The sequence below is a fragment of the Lycium barbarum genome, chromosome 4 (genome assembly GCF_019175385.1).
Source record: "Lycium barbarum isolate Lr01 chromosome 4, ASM1917538v2, whole genome shotgun sequence".
NCBI classification, from domain to species: domain Eukaryota; kingdom Viridiplantae; phylum Streptophyta; class Magnoliopsida; order Solanales; family Solanaceae; genus Lycium; species Lycium barbarum.
The window spans coordinates 2,950,794-2,970,349 of NC_083340.1; the positions used below are offsets into that span (position 1 = coordinate 2,950,794).

The 19,556-nt window shown below is 35.4% G+C and overlaps 1 protein-coding gene and 1 pseudogene across 3 annotated transcripts; one reads left to right on the forward strand and one right to left on the reverse strand.

The window, feature by feature from the left end:
- Window positions 1–335: 335 nt before the first annotated feature.
- Window positions 336–3,928, forward strand: LOC132634844 (uncharacterized). 3 transcript variants are annotated; one of them, XM_060350954.1, is made up of 3 exons: window positions 342–455; window positions 1,362–1,447; window positions 2,021–3,928. In XM_060350954.1, exon 3 carries the CDS (start codon window positions 2,132–2,134, stop codon window positions 3,758–3,760), a length of 1,629 nt encoding a protein of 542 aa, XP_060206937.1. In that variant the 5' UTR covers window positions 342–455; window positions 1,362–1,447; window positions 2,021–2,131; the 3' UTR covers window positions 3,761–3,928. The 3 variants fall into 3 exon arrangements, with proteins under 3 accessions (XP_060206934.1, XP_060206937.1, XP_060206935.1); XM_060350951.1 differs by having other exon boundaries at window positions 336–455; window positions 1,362–3,928; XM_060350952.1 differs by lacking the exon at window positions 342–455 and having other exon boundaries at window positions 1,257–1,447.
- Window positions 3,929–12,671: 8,743 nt separating this feature from the next.
- Window positions 12,672–19,426, reverse strand: LOC132637073 (RNA polymerase II C-terminal domain phosphatase-like 4; annotated as a pseudogene).
- Between the last annotated feature and the right edge of the window lie 130 nt (window positions 19,427–19,556).

The following is a 19,556-nucleotide window of genomic DNA, read 5'->3' on the forward strand; positions in this document are numbered from 1 at the left end:
CTGAAAAGTATCGTCATGTTATTTAAATATACCCTCTTACTATGTACATATATGTTTTTTGGCCTTAAAAATGAGTGGTTACTATGGCCTTATTTTTGATTAAAAAAAAGTATTCACAATCAAATTAAGAAAAAAATAATTTTAATCGAATTATTTATTTTTGCATGAAAAGTAATATTTTTTTAAGAGTATGCAAATGACTAAGTGAACACAAAAATTCACTCGAAAAAACTAGTCAAAACGGGCCCTTAGCATCAGAAAGGCACTTTAAATCTCTTTTGCACTTCAATAATGAGACAACAATATCGAAACAAGTGCGTTTTTGACTAAAATTAGAGAATACAAAAAGCTAACATGCAACAATTAAACAAACAATAATCAAACAACACGCGTCACGTGGAATTCTTCAGAGCACTTGGCACTGTAGAGATGAGGAAGCTAGGAAGAACTCAGTGGTGAAATACTCTCATAAATATGCTCATCAAGAATTCCAGTTCCCTCTTTTATCTCACCAAGAAATCCCTTAATTACATGTCATAATCATTGTACGAGAAAATGATCAAAATGGTCCTTAATGTATGAGGGTTGGATTGTTTTGGTCCTTGATATATTCACTTGATTGAAATAATCCTTAATGTATGCAAAATGTGGATGGTTTTGGTCCTAAATCCTAAATATAATGTCGTAACATTATTCAAATGTTTGACACAAAAAATCCATCAAATGTAAGTGAAAAAAATTTATTTTTTTTATTTTTACTTTTTTATTATTTTTATTTTTAAAATGTATTATTCTTTTTATATTATTTATAACGTCACCCGTTATATGTCAAGTTTGTTAATAACTCATTCTTTTCAATATTAAGAGGTGTAGTTTCAAATATTAGAATAATAACACGGTTATGCTAAATGAATAAAATAAAAAAATACGAGCAATTACATGGAATCACAAGAAATAAAGGTTGGGAATGAAAAGAAAGAAAATGAAAAATAAATAATATAAAAAGAATAATACATTTTAAAAATAAAAATAATAAAAAAATTTCACTTACATTTGATGGATTTTTTGTGTCAAACATTTGAATAATGTTACGACATTATATTTAGGATTTAGGACCAAAACCATCCACATTTTGCATACATCAAGGACTATTTCAATATCAAGGACCAAAACAATCCAACCCTCATACATTAAGGACCGTTTTGATCATTTTCTCGAAACATCAAGACTATTTCAATCAAGTGAAATATATCAAGGACCAAAATAACATACTGGACCATTTTGATCATTTTCTCGTCATTGTACATTGTCATTTTAACATAATATCATCATGGAAACTGATCAACAAGAACTATTTGCAGATGCAAAAGAAGAAGAAGATGATGAAATCAGATGCAAGAAACAGAAGATAACCCAAATTGAGCAGCCAAAGATTTTTTATGACAAGGTAAAGTCCACTACTCTTTTACATCACAGAAATCACAAAGCACGGAGCTCAAATGCACCTAATAGTAGTACAAGTACTGCTACTGAAAGAAGTAAAAAAGCTGATGGTAAAATGCCCTTTATTACGGAGATATCATTCCATGAGACAAGACCCTTAATTGGAAATGAATGGCAAAATATGGGGACTTATCATTCAGTGAGCAAAAACCCTTTTGGAAAAAAAGAGGTATTTTTGGGCAGTGAGGAATCCCAAGAATTTAGCTCTAACATGCACAAATTCCAAGGAAAAGAACCCTTAGTTTGCATAGAATCATCTTCTAAAGAAACCTCATGTTTAATGTCTAATGTCCATGGTGGCACAGAATCATCTGATGAATGTAATACTAGTACAAGCAATCTTAAAACCAAGATAAGCTTAATTGGGGTAAGAAAGCAAAAGAATGGGAGGTATGGTGCTGTGATTACTGACAAAATTAGGCATAAGCAAGTATGGTTAGGCACTTTTGACACTATTGAAGAGGCTTCACAAGCTTATTTCTCCAAGAAGTCTGAGTTTGAGAAATTAAACCTGCAGGGTAATAAGGTGAATAAACCAAAGAAGAATCTTGATCAAATTCAGCAGCCTGAATCACCTGTTGTGCCATCCTTGTCTGTGGCTGATGATCAAACCTTGGATACAGCTAGTATGGATGGAATAAATAAAAGAATTGATTCTCATGAAGCAACAATGGATATCGTTGGGGTTCACAAGAACAGGACAACAGGGAAAGAACCCGAATCTTCTAAAGAAGCCTCATGTCTAATGGCTAGTGTACATGGCACAGAATCATATGATGAGTGTAATACCAGTACAAGTTGCAATAAAGGCAAGATAAGCTTAGCTGGAATCCGAGGGCAAAAGAACGGGAGGTATGGTGCTGTGATTACAGACACAATTAGGCGTAAACAAGTATGGTTGGGAACTTTTGACACTATTGAAGAGGCTTCACAAGCTTATTTCTCCAAAAAGTCTGAGCTTGAGAATGAGAAATTAAACCTGCAGGCTAATACGGAGAAAAGACCAAACAAGAATCCTGATCCAGTTCAGCAGCCTGAATCACTTATTATACCATCCTTATCCGTGGCTGATGGTCAAACCATGGAAACTGGTAGTGTGTATAGGAGAAATAAAAGAACTGATTCTCACGAACCAATAATGGATATTGTTGGGGTTCACAAGAACAAGACGTCAGGGAAAGAACCCGAACCTTCTAAAGAACCCGCATGTCTAATAGCTAATGTCGATGGCACAGAATCATATGATGAGTGTAATGCTAGTACAAGATGCAATCCTAAAGGCAACAGAAGCTTACTTGGGATCCGAAAACAAAATAACGGGAGGTATGGTGCTGTGATTACAGACCGAACTAAGCATAAAAAGGTATGGTTGGGCACTTTTGACACTGTTGAAGAAGCTTCACAAGCTTATTTGTCCAAGAAGTCTGTGCTTAAGAAATTAGGCCAGCAGGGGAATAAACCAAAGAAGAATTGTTATCAATTTCAGCAGCCTGAATCACCTCTTGTGACATCCTTGTCTGTGGCTAATCATGATCAAACCTTAAATTCTGCTAGTGTGAGTAGAAGAAATAAAAGAATCGGTGCTAACAGAACAACACATTTTTTTAAGGTTCACAAGAGAAAGAGTTCAGGTAAATATACAACTGAGATTAAAAACCCCATCAGTAAGAAAAGAATTTGGTTGGGGACTTTTGCCACTGCTGAAGAGGCTTCACAGGCTTATCAATCTAAGAAGCTCGAGTTTCAGAAATTAGTCGAGGCAATGCAGCAGCAATGTACTAATAAGCTTACTCATCCTGTGCAAGATGGGAAATCAGAGGAATTAGTCAACATCAAGCAAGGACATAAAAATGTAAATTGTGAACTTGAATCAGCTGGTGGATCAGAAATTGATGTTCCAATCTCAAATTCATCTAATGAGGGAACTCTCCAATGGATTGATTCTCACGAAATAAGTGCTGCTGAAGAAGCTTTCCATGCTTATGTGTCTAAGAAATTCGATGTTCAGAGCTCAAAGAAGGTCGAGCTGCAAAGCGGTATGCCAACTGATTTTAGTGCAGGGGAGAGGCAAGAAGGTCGAGAGGATGATGAAGATTTACGAATGGGGGAGTGGGTACAACTTCCAGGTAATAGGGCAGTCAAATTTTCACTGAATCTGGGCTTACCAATCATCGATAACTATGGATCTCTTTTAGGTGAATTCAGCACTTTGGATGATCTCAGTATTTGTAAAACTGAGGATGGCAATGAAACATAACTGTGTTTTGCCTAGCTTAAAGTTTAGAAGTTTGTTAATTGCAAGAAGATTTTTGGGTAGTATGCAGTTTTAGGACTCAGTAAATTGTAGTAGTAATATGTAAGCTTCTTGCAGTTGTTGGTCTGCTACATGCATATTAGTAAATAGTAGCCCGTTTATCCTCCTTTCTCACTGTTTGTTTAAGCTGTTTTTTTCTGGAAATGTCTTCACTAGGAAAAATTGGACGTAGAAAATTTCATCAGGTTTACTTCCTTTCGACTATAGAAAATGGTATAACGGGTGCAGGCAAAAGGCATTATATGTATAAAAAGGGCAGCCCGGTGCACTAAGCTCTAAAGGTGTCAACCGGTTCATTGTAACCGGTTTTAACCGGTAACCGGACCGGTTAAACCGGAACCGGAACCGGAACCGGTATAACCGGTTCCGGTTAACCGGATATTAGTTTACCGGTCCGGTTCCAAAAAAATTTTAACCGGAACCGGACCGGTTAAACCGGTTAAAATTAAAAAAAAAAAAAAAAAAAAAAGGAAAGAGCCGTTGGGCCTCGGTAATGGACCATTGGCAACGGTCATTTTCTTAATTTTTGGCCCCCAATTTTTTTTTTTTAACACTTTAACCCCTCCCCCACCCCTATATAAACCCTTCTTCATTTTCATTTCAATTCACTGTTCTTCATCTTTCTCTCAAATCTCAATCTCTCAATTATAGTTACTTTGCAATAATTAGCCACAAAGTCTTATTATAGTTTCAACTTTCAATTATTAATTTTGCAATTATAATATTGTTGATGGAGTTGGTGATTTTGCAACAATCCGAAGTAGCTTTGGTGGATTTGCAATTCTAGCCGCCTTCGCTTTGTTGGAAATTAATTCGGCAATTTGGTACCTTCGTTCCAACTCTATCTTTAATTTTCGCAATTTAATTCTAGCAATTTATTTTTCGAAATTTAATTTACGCAATTTAATTCTAGCAAATTTAATTTGTTGTAATTTATTTTCTTGTGATTTATTTGATTGTGATTTAAATTATTTCTATTTAATAATGTCAAAGAGATTAAGACGTGGTGCCGGTAGTAGTAGTCGTACTGTTAGGGGTGCGCTTAATGAGGAAACATTTGTGGAAGAAACACCTAATTTAGGTATTGATGTTGGTGGAAATAATCCACTTTTAGGTCATGAGGCAATGCAACAACATTTTACCGACACTTTTAATGAAGACTTAGATGATGATGATGATGAAACACAACCCTCCGAAAATCCCATAGGAGATACAGGTCCTGCACAATCACATACACAAGACAAACCGCCTAGAACTCGTAAGCCAACAGCTAAAGTTTGGAAATTTATGACTAAGGATAGGGAAAACCAATCAGTTACATGTACCCTATGTGCACAAGTATTTAGTTTTAAGCAAGGAACTGGTAAGGATGGTGGAACGGGTACACTAAATGCTTATATGAGAACCAAACATATGGATATTTGGGGAGAACAAACGGGTTCAAATGTGTGTGTGTGGGGGGGGGGGGGGGGGGGATTCAAATGACGATAGACCCACGAACCGGTAGAAATTTTAAGTATGACAAGAAAAAAGAACGCGTAGAAATAGCTAAAATGGTAGCTTATGATTGTTTACCATTTTCCTTTCCCTCGGGTTTGGGGTTTGTTACTTACATTCAACGTTGTTATAACCCGTTATTTGAGGGTATTCCTAGAAGTACTTGTAGAGCCGATGTTATAGATTTGTTTAAAAAATATAGATTTTATTTGCGCCATGTATTTAATTCTTTAAATTGTAATGTTTGTCTTACCGCTGATTTGGGTGTTAGTATTAACCATTTAGATTTTTTTGCTATTACATGTCATTGGGTTGATGACAACTGGGTTATGCAAAAAAGAATTATAGCTTTTTTATACGACGAAGGAAAAGGTCGTCACGATGGAAAATTTTTAGCCGATTCAATGTCTACTATAATGAGATTTTTTAACATTTATAGAAAAACACTTTGTATTGCTTTAGATAATGCTTCTAATAATACAAAGGCAATTGGTCTTTTAAAAAGAGAAATAAACCCTCCTCTAAGAAATATTTTTCATGTAAGATGTAGTTGTCACATTTTAAATTTAATTGTTAAAGATGGTCTTATGCATTTTGATGATTCTGTTCAAAAAGTTAGAAATGTTGTTGCGTTTCTTTTTTGTAATGCTAATAGGGGAAGAATTAGAGATTTTAAGAATGCTTGTGTGGAAAATAACCTTAGACCTAGGAAAATTCAAGTAGAAATTGAGACTAGGTGGAACTACACTTACATTATGCTACAACAAGCATATGAGTATAGGATTCCCATACAACAAGTTCACAACAAGTATAATATTGATAGTGAGGATTGGTTAACTTTTAGGCATTGGGAAGATGTTAAAGAATGTATTGAACTCTTAGAAAATTTTTATAATGCAACTCTTGCTTTTTCTAGACAATTCTATCCCACGGTAACCGGAATTTTAGCCTACTTAGCGGAAATAGCTAGAGTTTTACAAGAGTATAAATATAAACCCGATTATCAAGTGGCTATTTTTGAAATGATAATCAAATTTAAGAAGTATTTTTTTCCCATCCCAACTTTATTTATATTGGGTTCCCTTTTAAATCCTTGTTTAAAAGTGTCTTATACTAAAAATTTGGTTAGTCAAATTTATACATTTTTAGAAATTGAAGAGGGAGTTCAACCATCTTTAGCTGAAGCCGATCTCGCTATTGATGATGAGTTTAGAAGAGTTTTTACTCATTATTCTAGTTTGGAAGAACGTGCTACACCCGTTGCTCCACGCCCTACTACTTCTCAGAGTAGCAAAAAGGGCTTGTCGGGTTTAAAAGTTTTACATTCACAGCCAACTTCTTCTTCTACTGCAAACTTTGATGAATTTAACTTTTATTTGATGCAGCCAAATGTGGATATCAAGGATGACTTGGACGTCTTAGCATGGTGGAAGAAGTACAAGGCAAGCTATCCGGTACTTTCAAAAATGGCTCGAGATATCCTTACGGTTCAAGTATCAACCGTGGCTTCGGAGAGCGCATTTAGCCAAAGAAGACAACAAATTAGAGACCATAGACATTCATTATCCGGCTTTAGCTTGCAAGTACTAGTGTGCATTCGAGATTGGATTAGATCGGAGCGACACAACCAAAACTCAGAAGCGGAGCAAGGCGAAGAGGAAGAAATTGAAGATTTGATAGCTAGTGGACCGGACCAAATGGAAGACTTTGAAGATATTTCCATGACCGAATATGATGTGGGGGAAATTAACGAAATGGTTCAAAATTGGTGATTTTATTATTCTACTATTTTTGTATAACTCATGTATTATTTGCAAGTTAAAAAAAATACAACTTGCAAATAAATGTTATCCAAGAATGAATAAAATATATGGCTCATTGAGCTTTCTTCTATTTACTTGTGTTCATATTTTTACTTTTATTAAGTTAGGAATATATATATATAAGTATATATACTATATATATTAAGTTATACACATATATAAGTATATATAGTATATAACTATATATAGTATATAAGTAAGTGTATATAGTATATAAGTAAGTATATATAGTATATAACTATATATAGTATATAAGTAAGTGTATATAGTATATAACTATATATAGTATATAGTATATAAGTAAGTGTATATAGTATATAACTATATATAGTATATATAGTATATAACTATATATAGTATATAAGTAAGTGTATATAGTATATAACTATATATAGTATATATAGTATATAAGTAAGTGTATATAGTATATAAGTAAGTATATATAGTATATAACTATATATAGTATATATAGTATATAACTATATATAGTATATAAGTAAGTGTATATATAGTATATAGTACATATATATAAGTATATATACTATATATATTAAGTTATACACATATATAAGTATATATAGTATATAAGTATATATACAATATATACATATCTAATATATATACAATATATACTTAATATATATACTATATAATATTAGATATGTATATATTGTATATATATTAAGTTATACCTATATATAGATATTAAGCTATACATATATAACTATATAAGTATATAGAGTATAGTATGTAAGTTATACATATATATGTGTACGAAAAGCACTATTCTGTATTGCTGACTTGCTGTTAGGCTGTTAGTCAGTAAATATTTAAACTTTAATTATAAAGTTGTATAACATATGTAAATATACCTATAATATACAAATAAATACTATAATATATATATATAATACAAAAAAAAAAAAAAAAAAAAATTTAACCAATCCAAACCGGACCGGTTCCGGTTTGGACTTTAAAACCGGTTAATCGGAACCGGTTAAACCGGAACCGGTTAGGCGGTTCCGGTTTTGGAACCGGAACCGGCCGGTTTCCTAACCGATTCCCGGTCCGGTTCCGGTTGGAACCGGTTGACAGGTCTACTAAGCTCCCGCTATGTGCGGGGTCCGGGGAAGGGCCGGACCACAAGGGTCTATTGTACACAGCCTTACCTTGCATTTCTGCAAAAAGCTGTTTTCACGGCTCGAACCCGTGACCTCCTGGTCACATGGCAGCAACTTTACCAGTTACGCCAAGGCTCCCCTTCTGAAGGCATTATATGTATTTCATACAAAATTCAGTCCTAACTGTAAAATGCTAAGACTTGTTCTACACATTTCAAATTTTCACTTAAACTTCCCCTTATATAAGCTCTTATCTAAGCCGGAGATATGTAATGTTAAAAAAAAATGATGGTATGTAATTTTCCAGAGACGACTATTCTCAGTCTGGGATTTTATATTATGGGGATAATCCGGCTGAGTACAATCTTACAACCCGCCAAGACTTCCGTACTAACTCTTTTGAGCACATGCCATATTTGTCAAACATTTATAATTAATGGACACAACTCAATATGAGTGACATTATTTATCAGTGAGAATTCACATAGACTCTAAAAAACTGGAATCCGAAACGACAGTATTAAAAAAACGAAGCAATTAAAGTACCAGACGTACTCTATTACAATCCCAACGGACACCTCAACTTGGGAATGAATACAATTATTTACATCGTAAATATTATCATAAAAAACATTGGTTCTCCTGTTCTCACATAGACCCGATTCCCTCCTCTTCGCCAATCACCATCTATCTATGCATCTTTTTTGCCAAGCCTCTGATTGAACGAACGAAGCGTAATATCTGTACTTATCCAAGTCAGTATTTTTGTTTGTTCACTATTTGTTTGTTTTATATCTTGAGGAATGGAAAAAGACAATTGGAAAAAGACTTTTAAATTCTTATTATGAATTTTAAATTTGTGATTTGGTCAATATATTAAAGTACTTTGTGTATAATATGAAAATATGTTTCTCTTCCATCTTTGATTAAATTAGTAAAAATAATTATTCCTAAATTCACTAATATGCCGTGCGAAGTGCGGATTTATTCACTAGTTATATATATATATATATATATATATTATTTATACAACTTTAATAATTTTTACATATAAATTTATACACCACGTTAAAAATACCGGTGAACCCGGTACCTCAAAACTCCATCCGCCCCTAACCTTTTTTTATTTTAGTGTTTCCAGAATGTTATTCCATATTGAGAGTGATATAGTAATAATACAATAATTGTGTTATATCTAATATCGAGATTATTAGTTTTGGAACAAACAACTTCAACCCATTTAATCTCGAGGTCTCTATCCTTTTTTTTTTTGTTTTTTTTTTGTTTTGGGTAAACAGAAGTTCTTCAAGGAGCATTATGCTGGTTTGGTCCAGCATCATTACAGTGCTTACTACTCCCTCCGGCAGTGTCCACTTCGCTTTTTTATTTTGGTTCAAAATAAGTGTTCACTTATAAATCAAAAAAGAATTAATTTTTATTTTTCTAAATTAACCCTTACAATAAATAAGAATGAGTCTTATTAATTAAAGATAGTTCACTCATTATAGAAGTAAGTATTTTTTTATGAGTTAGTGTTTTATTGTGGGGCGGTTGGGTTGGGGTGGGTGGGTGGGGTTGTTTGGGAATGCTACGTAAACCCTTATTTTGAACGGGAGGGAGTATTCATTGGGAGGCGACCCCTAATGGGTCGCTATATTTACTTAGAAAGCAAGGCGCAACAAGACAAAAAGCAAGTCACGCGTCAGCCCTCACAAGTGTAATATAATTCTACAATAGTGCTCTGCGTGCACTGTGGAGATAGCACTAACTGCTCATTCTGACGTCCAACAAATCCCCAATTCCCTTTTTTTCATTTCCATTAGCCATTTTACATTCTCATTGTAACATAACGATGGCCATGGAAACTGATCAACGAGGACTACTTGAAGAAGAAGAAGAAGAAAGCAGCTGCAAGAAACAGAAGATAACCCAAGTTTTTGTTGACAAGGTAAACTCCACTACACATTTTCAACACACTGATTACATGGACAGTAGTACTAGTGTTGTTGATGAAAGAAACAAGAAAGGCAACTGTGAAAATCCCTTAACACGAGTTGATTGGCAAAACGTGAAGACATATGTGAGAAAACTCCCTTTAGAGAATGAAAAAGAGGTATTCAAAGGCTCTAGCTCTAAGGAAACCTCATGTTTAATGGCTAATAATGGTGATGGAACAAAATCATATGATGAGTGTAATACTAAGGAGAAGATAAGCTTAACTGGAATCTGGAGGCGAAAGAACGGGAGATATGCTGCTGTGATTAAAGACCGAATTAGTCGTAAGAAAGTATGGTTGGGCACTTTTGATACTGCTGAAGAAGCTTCACAAGCTTACTTCTCCAAGAAATCGGAGTTTGAGAAATTAAGCCAGGGAAATAAGGAGGATAACCTGAAGAAGAAATGTGATCAAATTCGGCAACCTGAATCACCGCTTATTGTGGCATCCTTTTCTATGGCTAATGATCAAACCTTTGATACTGCTAGTGGAAATGGAAGAGATAAAAGAATAGATTCTCACAAATCAACAACACATCTTATCGGGGCTCACAAGAGCAAGGCACCAGGGAAATATACGTCTCGGATTATAAACCCCATCACTAAAAAGAGAATTTGGTTGGGGACTTTTGACACTGCTGAAGAGGCTTCACGGGCTTATCATTATAAGAAGCTCGAGTTTGAGAAACTAGTCAAGGCGAATCAGCAGCAATGTAGTAGTAAGCAAATTCATTCTAAGCAAGATGCAGGGGAAGAGAAATTAGTCACTGTCAAGCAAGGGCATGAAAATGTAAATTATCATGAACCTCTGCCCGAATCAGCTGGTGGATCAAAAATTAATGTTCTGATCACAAATTCATCTGATAGAGGAACTGACCAAAGGATTGATTCTCACGAAATAGGCACTGGTGAAGAAGCTTTCTGTCAGAAAAAACAGGTATTCTTGGGTACTGTTAAAGAGGCATCCAAAGTATTTAACCCGTGTTTAATAGCTAATGTTAATGGCGCTGAATCATCTGATGAGTGTAATGCTACTACAAGCTGTGATCCTAAAGCCAAGAGAAGCTTTATGGGAGTGCAAAGGCGAAAGAGCGGGAGGTATGCTGCTGTGATTACAGACCGAATTAAGCATACGAAAATATGGTTGGGCACTCTTGACACTGCTGAAGAGGCTTCACAAGCTTATTTCTCCAAGAAGTCCGAGCTTGAGAAACCAAGTCAGCACGGAAACAAGATGAATAAACCAAAGAAGAATTCTGATCAAATCCAGCCTGATTCACCTGTTGTGAAAACCTTAAATATTGCTAGTTGGGGCAGAACAAAGAAAAGAACCGATTCTCAAGGGAAAATACCCGGATCTTCTAAAGAAACCTCATGTTTGATGGCTAATGTACATGGCACAAAATCATCTGATATGTGCAATACTACTAGAAGTTGCGATCCTAAAGCCAAGAGAAGCTTAATTGGAATCCAAAGGCAAAAGAACGGGAGATATGCAGCTGCGATTACAGATCGAATTAGGCATAAGAAAGTATGTTTGGGCACTTTTGACACTATTGAAGAGGCTTCCCAGGCTTATCAACCTAAGAAGCTCAAGTTGCAGAAATTAGTTAAGGCGAAACAAAATCAATGTACTAATGAGCAAATTCCTTCTAAGCAAGACAAGAAATCAGCAGAAGTAGTCAATGTCAAGCAAGGACGTAACATAAATTGTGAACTCAAATCAGCTGGTGGATCAGAAATTGATGTTCCAATCTCAAATTCATCTAAAGGAAGAGCTGGCCAAAGGATTGATTCTCACGAAATAGGCACTGCGGAAGAAGCTTTCCATGCTTACCTTTCTAACAAATTTGATTCTCAGAGCTCAAAGGAAGTCGAGCTGAAAGGCAATATGCCAACTGATTCTAGAGCAGGGGAAAAGCAAGAAGGTCAAGAGGATGATAAAGATTTATGGATGGGGGAATGGGTGCAACTTCCAGGTAATAGGGCGGTCAAATTTTCGCTGAAGCTGGGCTTACCAATCATCGATAACTATGGATCTCTTTTAGGTGAATTCAGCACTTTGGACGATCTCAGTATTTGCTAAACTGAGGATGGCAATGATAACATAACTGTGTTTAGCTAGCTTATAGTTTGGAAGTTTGTAATTTGCAAGAAGATTTTTGGGTAGTTTGCAGTTTTAGGACTCTGTAGATAGTAGTAACATGTAAGCTTCTTGCAATTGTTGGTCTTAGCCGATAAGATACTGATATATGGTGTATCTGCATAGTAGTAAACGACCGGCTATCCTTCTCTATATTTGTTTCAGCTGTTTTTTAAAGGGTTCTTTTCAGCTGTTTTTCTGGAAATTTCTTTACTATGAAAAATTGGAGGTAGAGAAGTTCATCTTGTCTACTTCCTTTTACGACTACAATGGTATAAAGAGTGCAAGCAAAAGACAATACCCATACAAAATTCAGTCCTGACTGTAAAATGTTCAGATTTGTTCTACATATTTCAAATTTTCATTTAGACTTCCCATATATAACCTCCTACCTAAGATGGCGGATGTAATGTTCAAAAAATTGATAACAACGTACCGGCAGGGAAGTCTTCTTCTGGTAGCTTTCTCCATCGATAGTTGGCAACTTCAATCCATCCTGCATTGACCAGGAATTGGCTCTCTTTCACTGCACAGAGTGATTTTTCTGTTCCAGCATCCAAAGAGGCAACATGAGTGACAGACAAGTCATGCTCTTTGGAATATTTTGCTCCTAGTTTCTCTGCCGTTTTCCATAGACCATGTTTTTCGGGCTGGAAATTAGTAGGGAAAACACGGCTGAATACAATCTTACAAGCCAAGACTTCCTTACGAACTGTTTTGAGCACCTGCCATTTTTGTCAAAAAGTTAAACTTGAGGGACATGAACATGAGGATTTATATATCCAACCATAACCTGCATGGGATTGAGGTGCAGTTGTTGCTTGAGTTATATTTAAGGTAGGTAGAAAAATAACCATAGAAACCAGACAAGTAACCTAAATAACCCGAATTATCAGACAAGAAAAAAGAGCGCTACGACATCAGATTATATCTGCCCAGATGAAACGCAGACTAGTTCAATTAACTGAAGAAATAACTGACTGACGAAAGATCATATGTCTAAATAGTAGAATAAGAGCAGCTAACCTGCAAACTGTGATACTACATGATTGGACAGTAAACATGTGCTACAATCTTAGCTTTCATGATATAACAATTTATAAAAAAAAATTAAGATAAACATTATCTATTCAAGAAGAAGAATCCAAAAGGAGATGAAATTAGTTTCGAGCTCTTAACCTACACTCGGTTTTTTACATAATTTGTACCTGCCTGACGTCTCGGTCATAGAGATTCTGCCCACACTCCTGAAAAGTGGTCATACCCATTAGAAAGGCTCATTGATAATGTAAGAAAACAAATAGATAATCAAAATCAACAGTTAAGTAGGAGAGACAAACCAGATTGAAAAATCTACTGTGTATCTTCTTTAGAACACTAAGAACAGAAGAAAGAGCTCCTTCCATTTCATTTTCATCACTTCTAACTTCAGAAAGAGATTTATTTTCGGAACCAAAATGTCGGCAACTTGAAGCAAAGAAATGGTATCTTTCAATTAGTATAAGATTCTCTTTGTGCTTGCTCCAAACCTAAAACAATTGACATTCAAAAGTTCACATATTCCACCTAGTGGAACGAAAAGATTCTCCCCACAATTAACATCATGCAATGTCACTTCAAAACCAAAGCATTATATCTTGCATCGGATGTATAACAGCAACAGATATGCCAAATGCAATAAGGTCTTCATGCAAATGAGATAACTAGAAGAGATTAATACAAGGCAAGAGAATTAGCAAAGTCATCCATATGACTATAGACAAAATTTTATAGAATAGTCATGCAATCAAGACCAGAAACCATTTCTTCATCATGCATTTAGAACTAGTGAGCTTAGCACTAACTAAAATTATAGATAGAGCACTTATACCAACTAGATTATAAGAGGGTCAGGAATGAATATTCTTTCCGACTACTGAAAACTACAGGATATAACGTCATAGGTATGATTTGCATTGCACTCCTCAAATGTTGCTGACCAAAATACATAAAAAATGTTCCCTCCCTAACCGTTCAAAATTTACAGTGAGGTGGTTCACACAATTCAATCGGTATGCCAAATTCCTAGGTTCAAGTTTCACTATGACCCATAGACAAATAGTTTCATGTGCTTGGTCGAGAAAACACAAATAGACTAACATGTGATGGGCATGTTGCAAACTTGAATAAAGAAATAAATGTGCTACTATCACTGGACACAACAACCAGAAGTGTGAGCAAAAACATGCAAGCAAGAATAATACCACCATCCATCAAATGAAATGGATGTAATGGTTCGCATATGTTGGTAACTTGTTTACCGCTTCAGTGTCATCGAGGATCAAAACTGCGCTATCTTTCCCGATAACAACATCAAGATCCTTTTGATGCCTCTGCGTGGAATCCCCTTGTGCAATAACTCTAGAATGGAAGTAAACACCTCCAGCGTCAACCAGTTTTTCCGTTTCCAGTGCATAAGTGAGTGATCCCATTGTGTAGATGCACATCTCAAACAAACTACTTGCTTCCTTAAGGAAAGTGTGGACAAAGGGCCTCAACTTGATCATCATTTGAATGCCGTTCAATCTGAAAAGGCTGCCTCTCAAAGCATCTGTGGATATTAGAAGTGCAAAAAGCATCTTAGCTGAACAACTAGAATTAATTGCCAGTAAAATTAGTTTCAGATAGAAAAGAATAACAAAGAAGCTCCTCAAATATGCCACCGGGTGCGTGTCAGATCCTCCAAAGTAGTGCATTTTTGGAAGATCAGACATGGGTGCGGCAATATTTTAGGAGAGTCCGAGCAACGGTCGCAAAACTAAGCATTTTGGCCAATTAGACCTCAAAACAATGGGTGCTTAAGCTTTTTATCACTAAAAAAAAAAATTGATTGAAAAAGAAAGGACAACCATGAATTTCAAGTTGCAAATATGACTCTTGATCAATTATGTGGGAATGTTGGAAATGATCTAAAACTCGGAAATAAAGAAAAATACCCGACATTAGGAATTATTAAAGGGGTTTAAATGATCAAACTAATCAACGCATACAGAAAGTGATGGTCAAATATATTCGGACTCTGGAGGCTCAGAAGAGTAGGCTGTGGTCTTGATGAATCGGAGGTCCCAAATTTGGTATTCACATATTGATTTTATCCTTTTAAAAGAAAAATCATTTCAGAATCATTGTTCATTTGAATAGTTCTGGAAATTGTAAAATTTGATTATCAGTCGTAACACCCGTAATATGAAAAGATACCACCACAAATGTTATTTTTATAAAGCGCAAGGCCTAACGTGTATGTGCTCTAGCATGCACTTGCATTTACAAATCAAGTAGAACTTGGTCATTTTTCACATGAAGACGAGGAATGGATAAAAAACTGTAACATCACTTGGACATATCAAACCCAAGTGAACAAAGTGAAGCATGGTGATATATAGGGGGGAGAACGTGGACCAGTGAGAAAATAGTACCAGGCAGAGCTTCTCCTTGGTCCTTTAAGTATTGCTCTACTGCTGAAATGTTCGAAAGTCCGTTGAGTGGAGTAGCGTATGGTCCAAATCAAGAACCAAATAGAGCTTCTTGTGGCGCAGCAAGTTCTTCAAGTCCTTTTCCCATAACCGTACAATCTCATCATGAGCAAGCATCAGATTCTGCATCATTAAATACCAAGGAGATATGTTACTGAATAAGCTGAAAACATTATTTGAAGTACCAAAAAAGAATATGCCCTGATACTACAAACTGATTTAGCACAGATATCTGAAATGTGTAAGCTGTTGTTGAAAATTCATTGCTTTGTCACTTAAAGCAATAGAGCGATGCTATGCGAGATGGTCTCCTCGTGATGAAGCGATGTGCTTCTGAATACTGCCTGCTTTAAATAATGAAGAGCGAGGTAACTTAGCAAGGACTGATCAATTGTTTGAATGTAATTCTAAAAAGATGAAAAAAGAGAAGAAAAGGAGAAAGGCCTTTTTCCATTTGAGTACTGGGTCTCCTCTTCCACACACGCTTCAACATTCTCGAGTTCTAATGCCGCTTCTTCTACCATGTCTCTGCACTTCTGTTTCTTCGTCAAACATTTTTTATTTCTTCTTCCTCCTCTAATATGAAGGTTTCTTGCTACTTGCGTGTGGTTAACTTTGCAGATTGTTCTGTTACGGGTGATTTTTATAGAAACTTTCATATGTTGTTGAAAGCCAGCTACGACATAGTAACTTTCCTATGTTGTTGAAAGACTGGTACAACATAACATAAACTCAAGTCTGTAACAAGAAGAATAAATGCAACTACCCTACTGCAATAAGAAGAAGAACCTTTGTGCATGTACCCAAATGACATACCGGATTCATCTTCAACTTTCTTCCCACAACTTATGCACATCCCTTCAATAGCTCCAGGATGTTTACATACATCCAAAGTGAAAGAAGTGTCTGCAGCCAGAGTAGTATACATAATAGTTATCTAATGCCGAAGTCTCACAAACTGTTACGTTATCTTCTCCTAAATTCTAGTTAACCTTGAGCCAAGAACCTAAAGTTTAAACAGGACATGGCAGGTGCAGGAAAAACCTTGCAGATTGATCACTAATAGGAAAGTAATGATGATGATCAATTTATTTATGCAACAAGATATTAGAATTTAAATGACATTTATTTTGCCTTCGAATCGTAGGGTGGCTTTAAGATCCATACATATCATGCAAGTGCAATCGCCCAACCTGTAAATAGAGATACAATATTACCAGGCATGTCATGGGCCCTTAGATGAAAGAGATGCATAGAGGTTTTGAATACAAAAGCAGTAAAAACCAGTGTTGAATTAAAGGAAAATGAATGACCTAACATTGGTACTAATATCCATTGGTAATAAACGTCGACAACCAACATTAGGCATGTATACATGTTGGTTCACATTAGATGAGAGAGAAACACACGTTCAGGAGTACAAAAGTAGGAGACAAAACAGTTTTGTTATAGCACGACAGGGTACAAGTTACATTTAAAATCCTAAGCAATCACTCGAATTCTCTTTTGATAAAATGTTGAACCAGTCATCAGTCACACTGGAACGCCATAAGAGAACACAAGAAATGTATGTCAAAAATATGAAAATAACTAATAAGAATATCTGACCTGAAGTTTGTCCTAGTCCTCGAGATATTGATTCATGTTGGTCCCCTGCAGATTCTAATAGATCCACCTTCTGCCTTTTGTTCCTACAATAAAACATTATCCGCATTGAAGGGAAAAGACAATATAAGAATACGATCAATACGAGCATGCACAAAGATAAAAGCACCCATTCTAACAGAAAAGGTAAGAATACAACACAGGATATGGAATCAAAACAAGAAAATTTCATCGAAGACCAGATAACATTTTGCCACAGGAATCTAATCTCCTTTTAACTATCGTCTGTTATTCACATTTTATTGCACGAATCCCCCAATAAATAATCATATTAACCTCAAGGGTAAAGGAAGAGCAGAAGAGATTCTATTCCAATATGAAGAAAAATAAAAAGGAAAAGAAGGATCTGCTTTCCAAGATATTATCCGGTGAACAAGGGATTATCAGCACGGCGCCTAAAACCAGGGGATGGAATCCACGTGTTAGATCAAGACAAGAAAATAAAAAAATAGTGACCCCATACATTTACACAAAATACTTTTCAAAAAAGATAAAAATACTCATTCTAATTGCAAAAGTAGTACGCACATGTCACGAGTTCGAACTCTGGCGGGCAAACCAAGTCTAGTATTTAAGTGGAGAATGATAGAGGGGCCGGCCATTATCTACCGAGGTTTCAAAGATGGAATCTGCAGATTCCTTGATAATCAATATGTGTGTGTGTGTGTGTTATAAAGACTCATTCTTACATTTGATTTCAAGAGTACATTGTTTTTTACCTATATCTTATCCCCTCAAATTCTAAGTTCCATAATATAGATAGCATATGTGTTCTCATTTTTTAACAGCTCCACCTCCACATATTTAACAACATTTTCTTGCTAGCACCAAAGACATGTTTATGGTGCCAAAGCCAAACTAGTCAGAAGGTAAAGTTGTTCAGATTCCCAATCTTGTCAAATTCACTAAGGTTTCCAATTCACATTGGCAACTTCAGTATCCATACAACTTTGAATCAAAAGCTGTAAATGGAAGTTACACTACAAGGTGCGCAAGTGAAGAGCTCTAGGCCATAAAGGCATAGAAGAAAAACTGAAATATACAGAAAAGTAACTTCTTAAACAAGAAATTTATACATTTGGAAAGCTTACCTAATGTGGAGAAAATAGCAACCAATTGATAACACCACTGCCATTCCCCATCAAACCCGCTATTTAACCAAAAAGGACCATAAGAAAATCAAACACTAAGCTTTTCCATGTGCTTAAATTATGCGTAAAATTGAATTATCTCAAGTCACATATATATGATGTCCTCTTGAAGAATGGAAGTGGTATGGAAGTCCATGAGTGTACATCACATATTACTGCATGTATACCATCTTCAATGCTATAGTTTAGGACAAACCACAAAATTTAAACTTAGGGATTAACTATAAATTCGGATACTTCTACAGACTCAAAAATACCAGCCAAAATCAGCTTCATAACCGTTGTCTTCCAGTTCCTCATGTTTCTTGTTCTCGTCATCCTCCTCCTCTTCCTCTCCAACTTTTTCATGAGTGGGGAATACATCAGAAGCTGAATCTAACTCGGCATTTAGAAATGCTAAAAGATCATCACTACTTGACGACCGCACCAGAGAATCTACAGTCAGACTCATCTGACATGCCAACCAAGTATTACACAGAAATCATACTAGTGAAATGCATAAAAACATAGTACTTTGCAAGACAAACAGCTGAGAGTAAATGAACTAAAATTCACAAAGTAAATATCTCAAAAGGTCACTCAACTACGTGAAATTATGTAGCAAAGTCACTCAACTTAGGACGTTTCTCTTTCAATATCACCTTTGTCATAAAAAAAATCTGACATTATAAACATTTTAAAACTTTTATGAACATTAAAAAATCACCGGACTAGCACAAGCAGTATTATGAACATTAAAAAATCACCGGACTAGCACAAGCAGTATTATGAACATTTTAAAACTTTTAGCACTTTATTCAGTTCAAATCAACCAACCTGGATAGTATATATA

What these genes read in the sequence shown, in the direction of transcription:
- LOC132634844 (XM_060350951.1), top strand. Translation starts at nt 1,559, where the DNA reads ATGCCCTTTATTACGGAGATATCATTCCATGAGACAAGACCCTTAATT.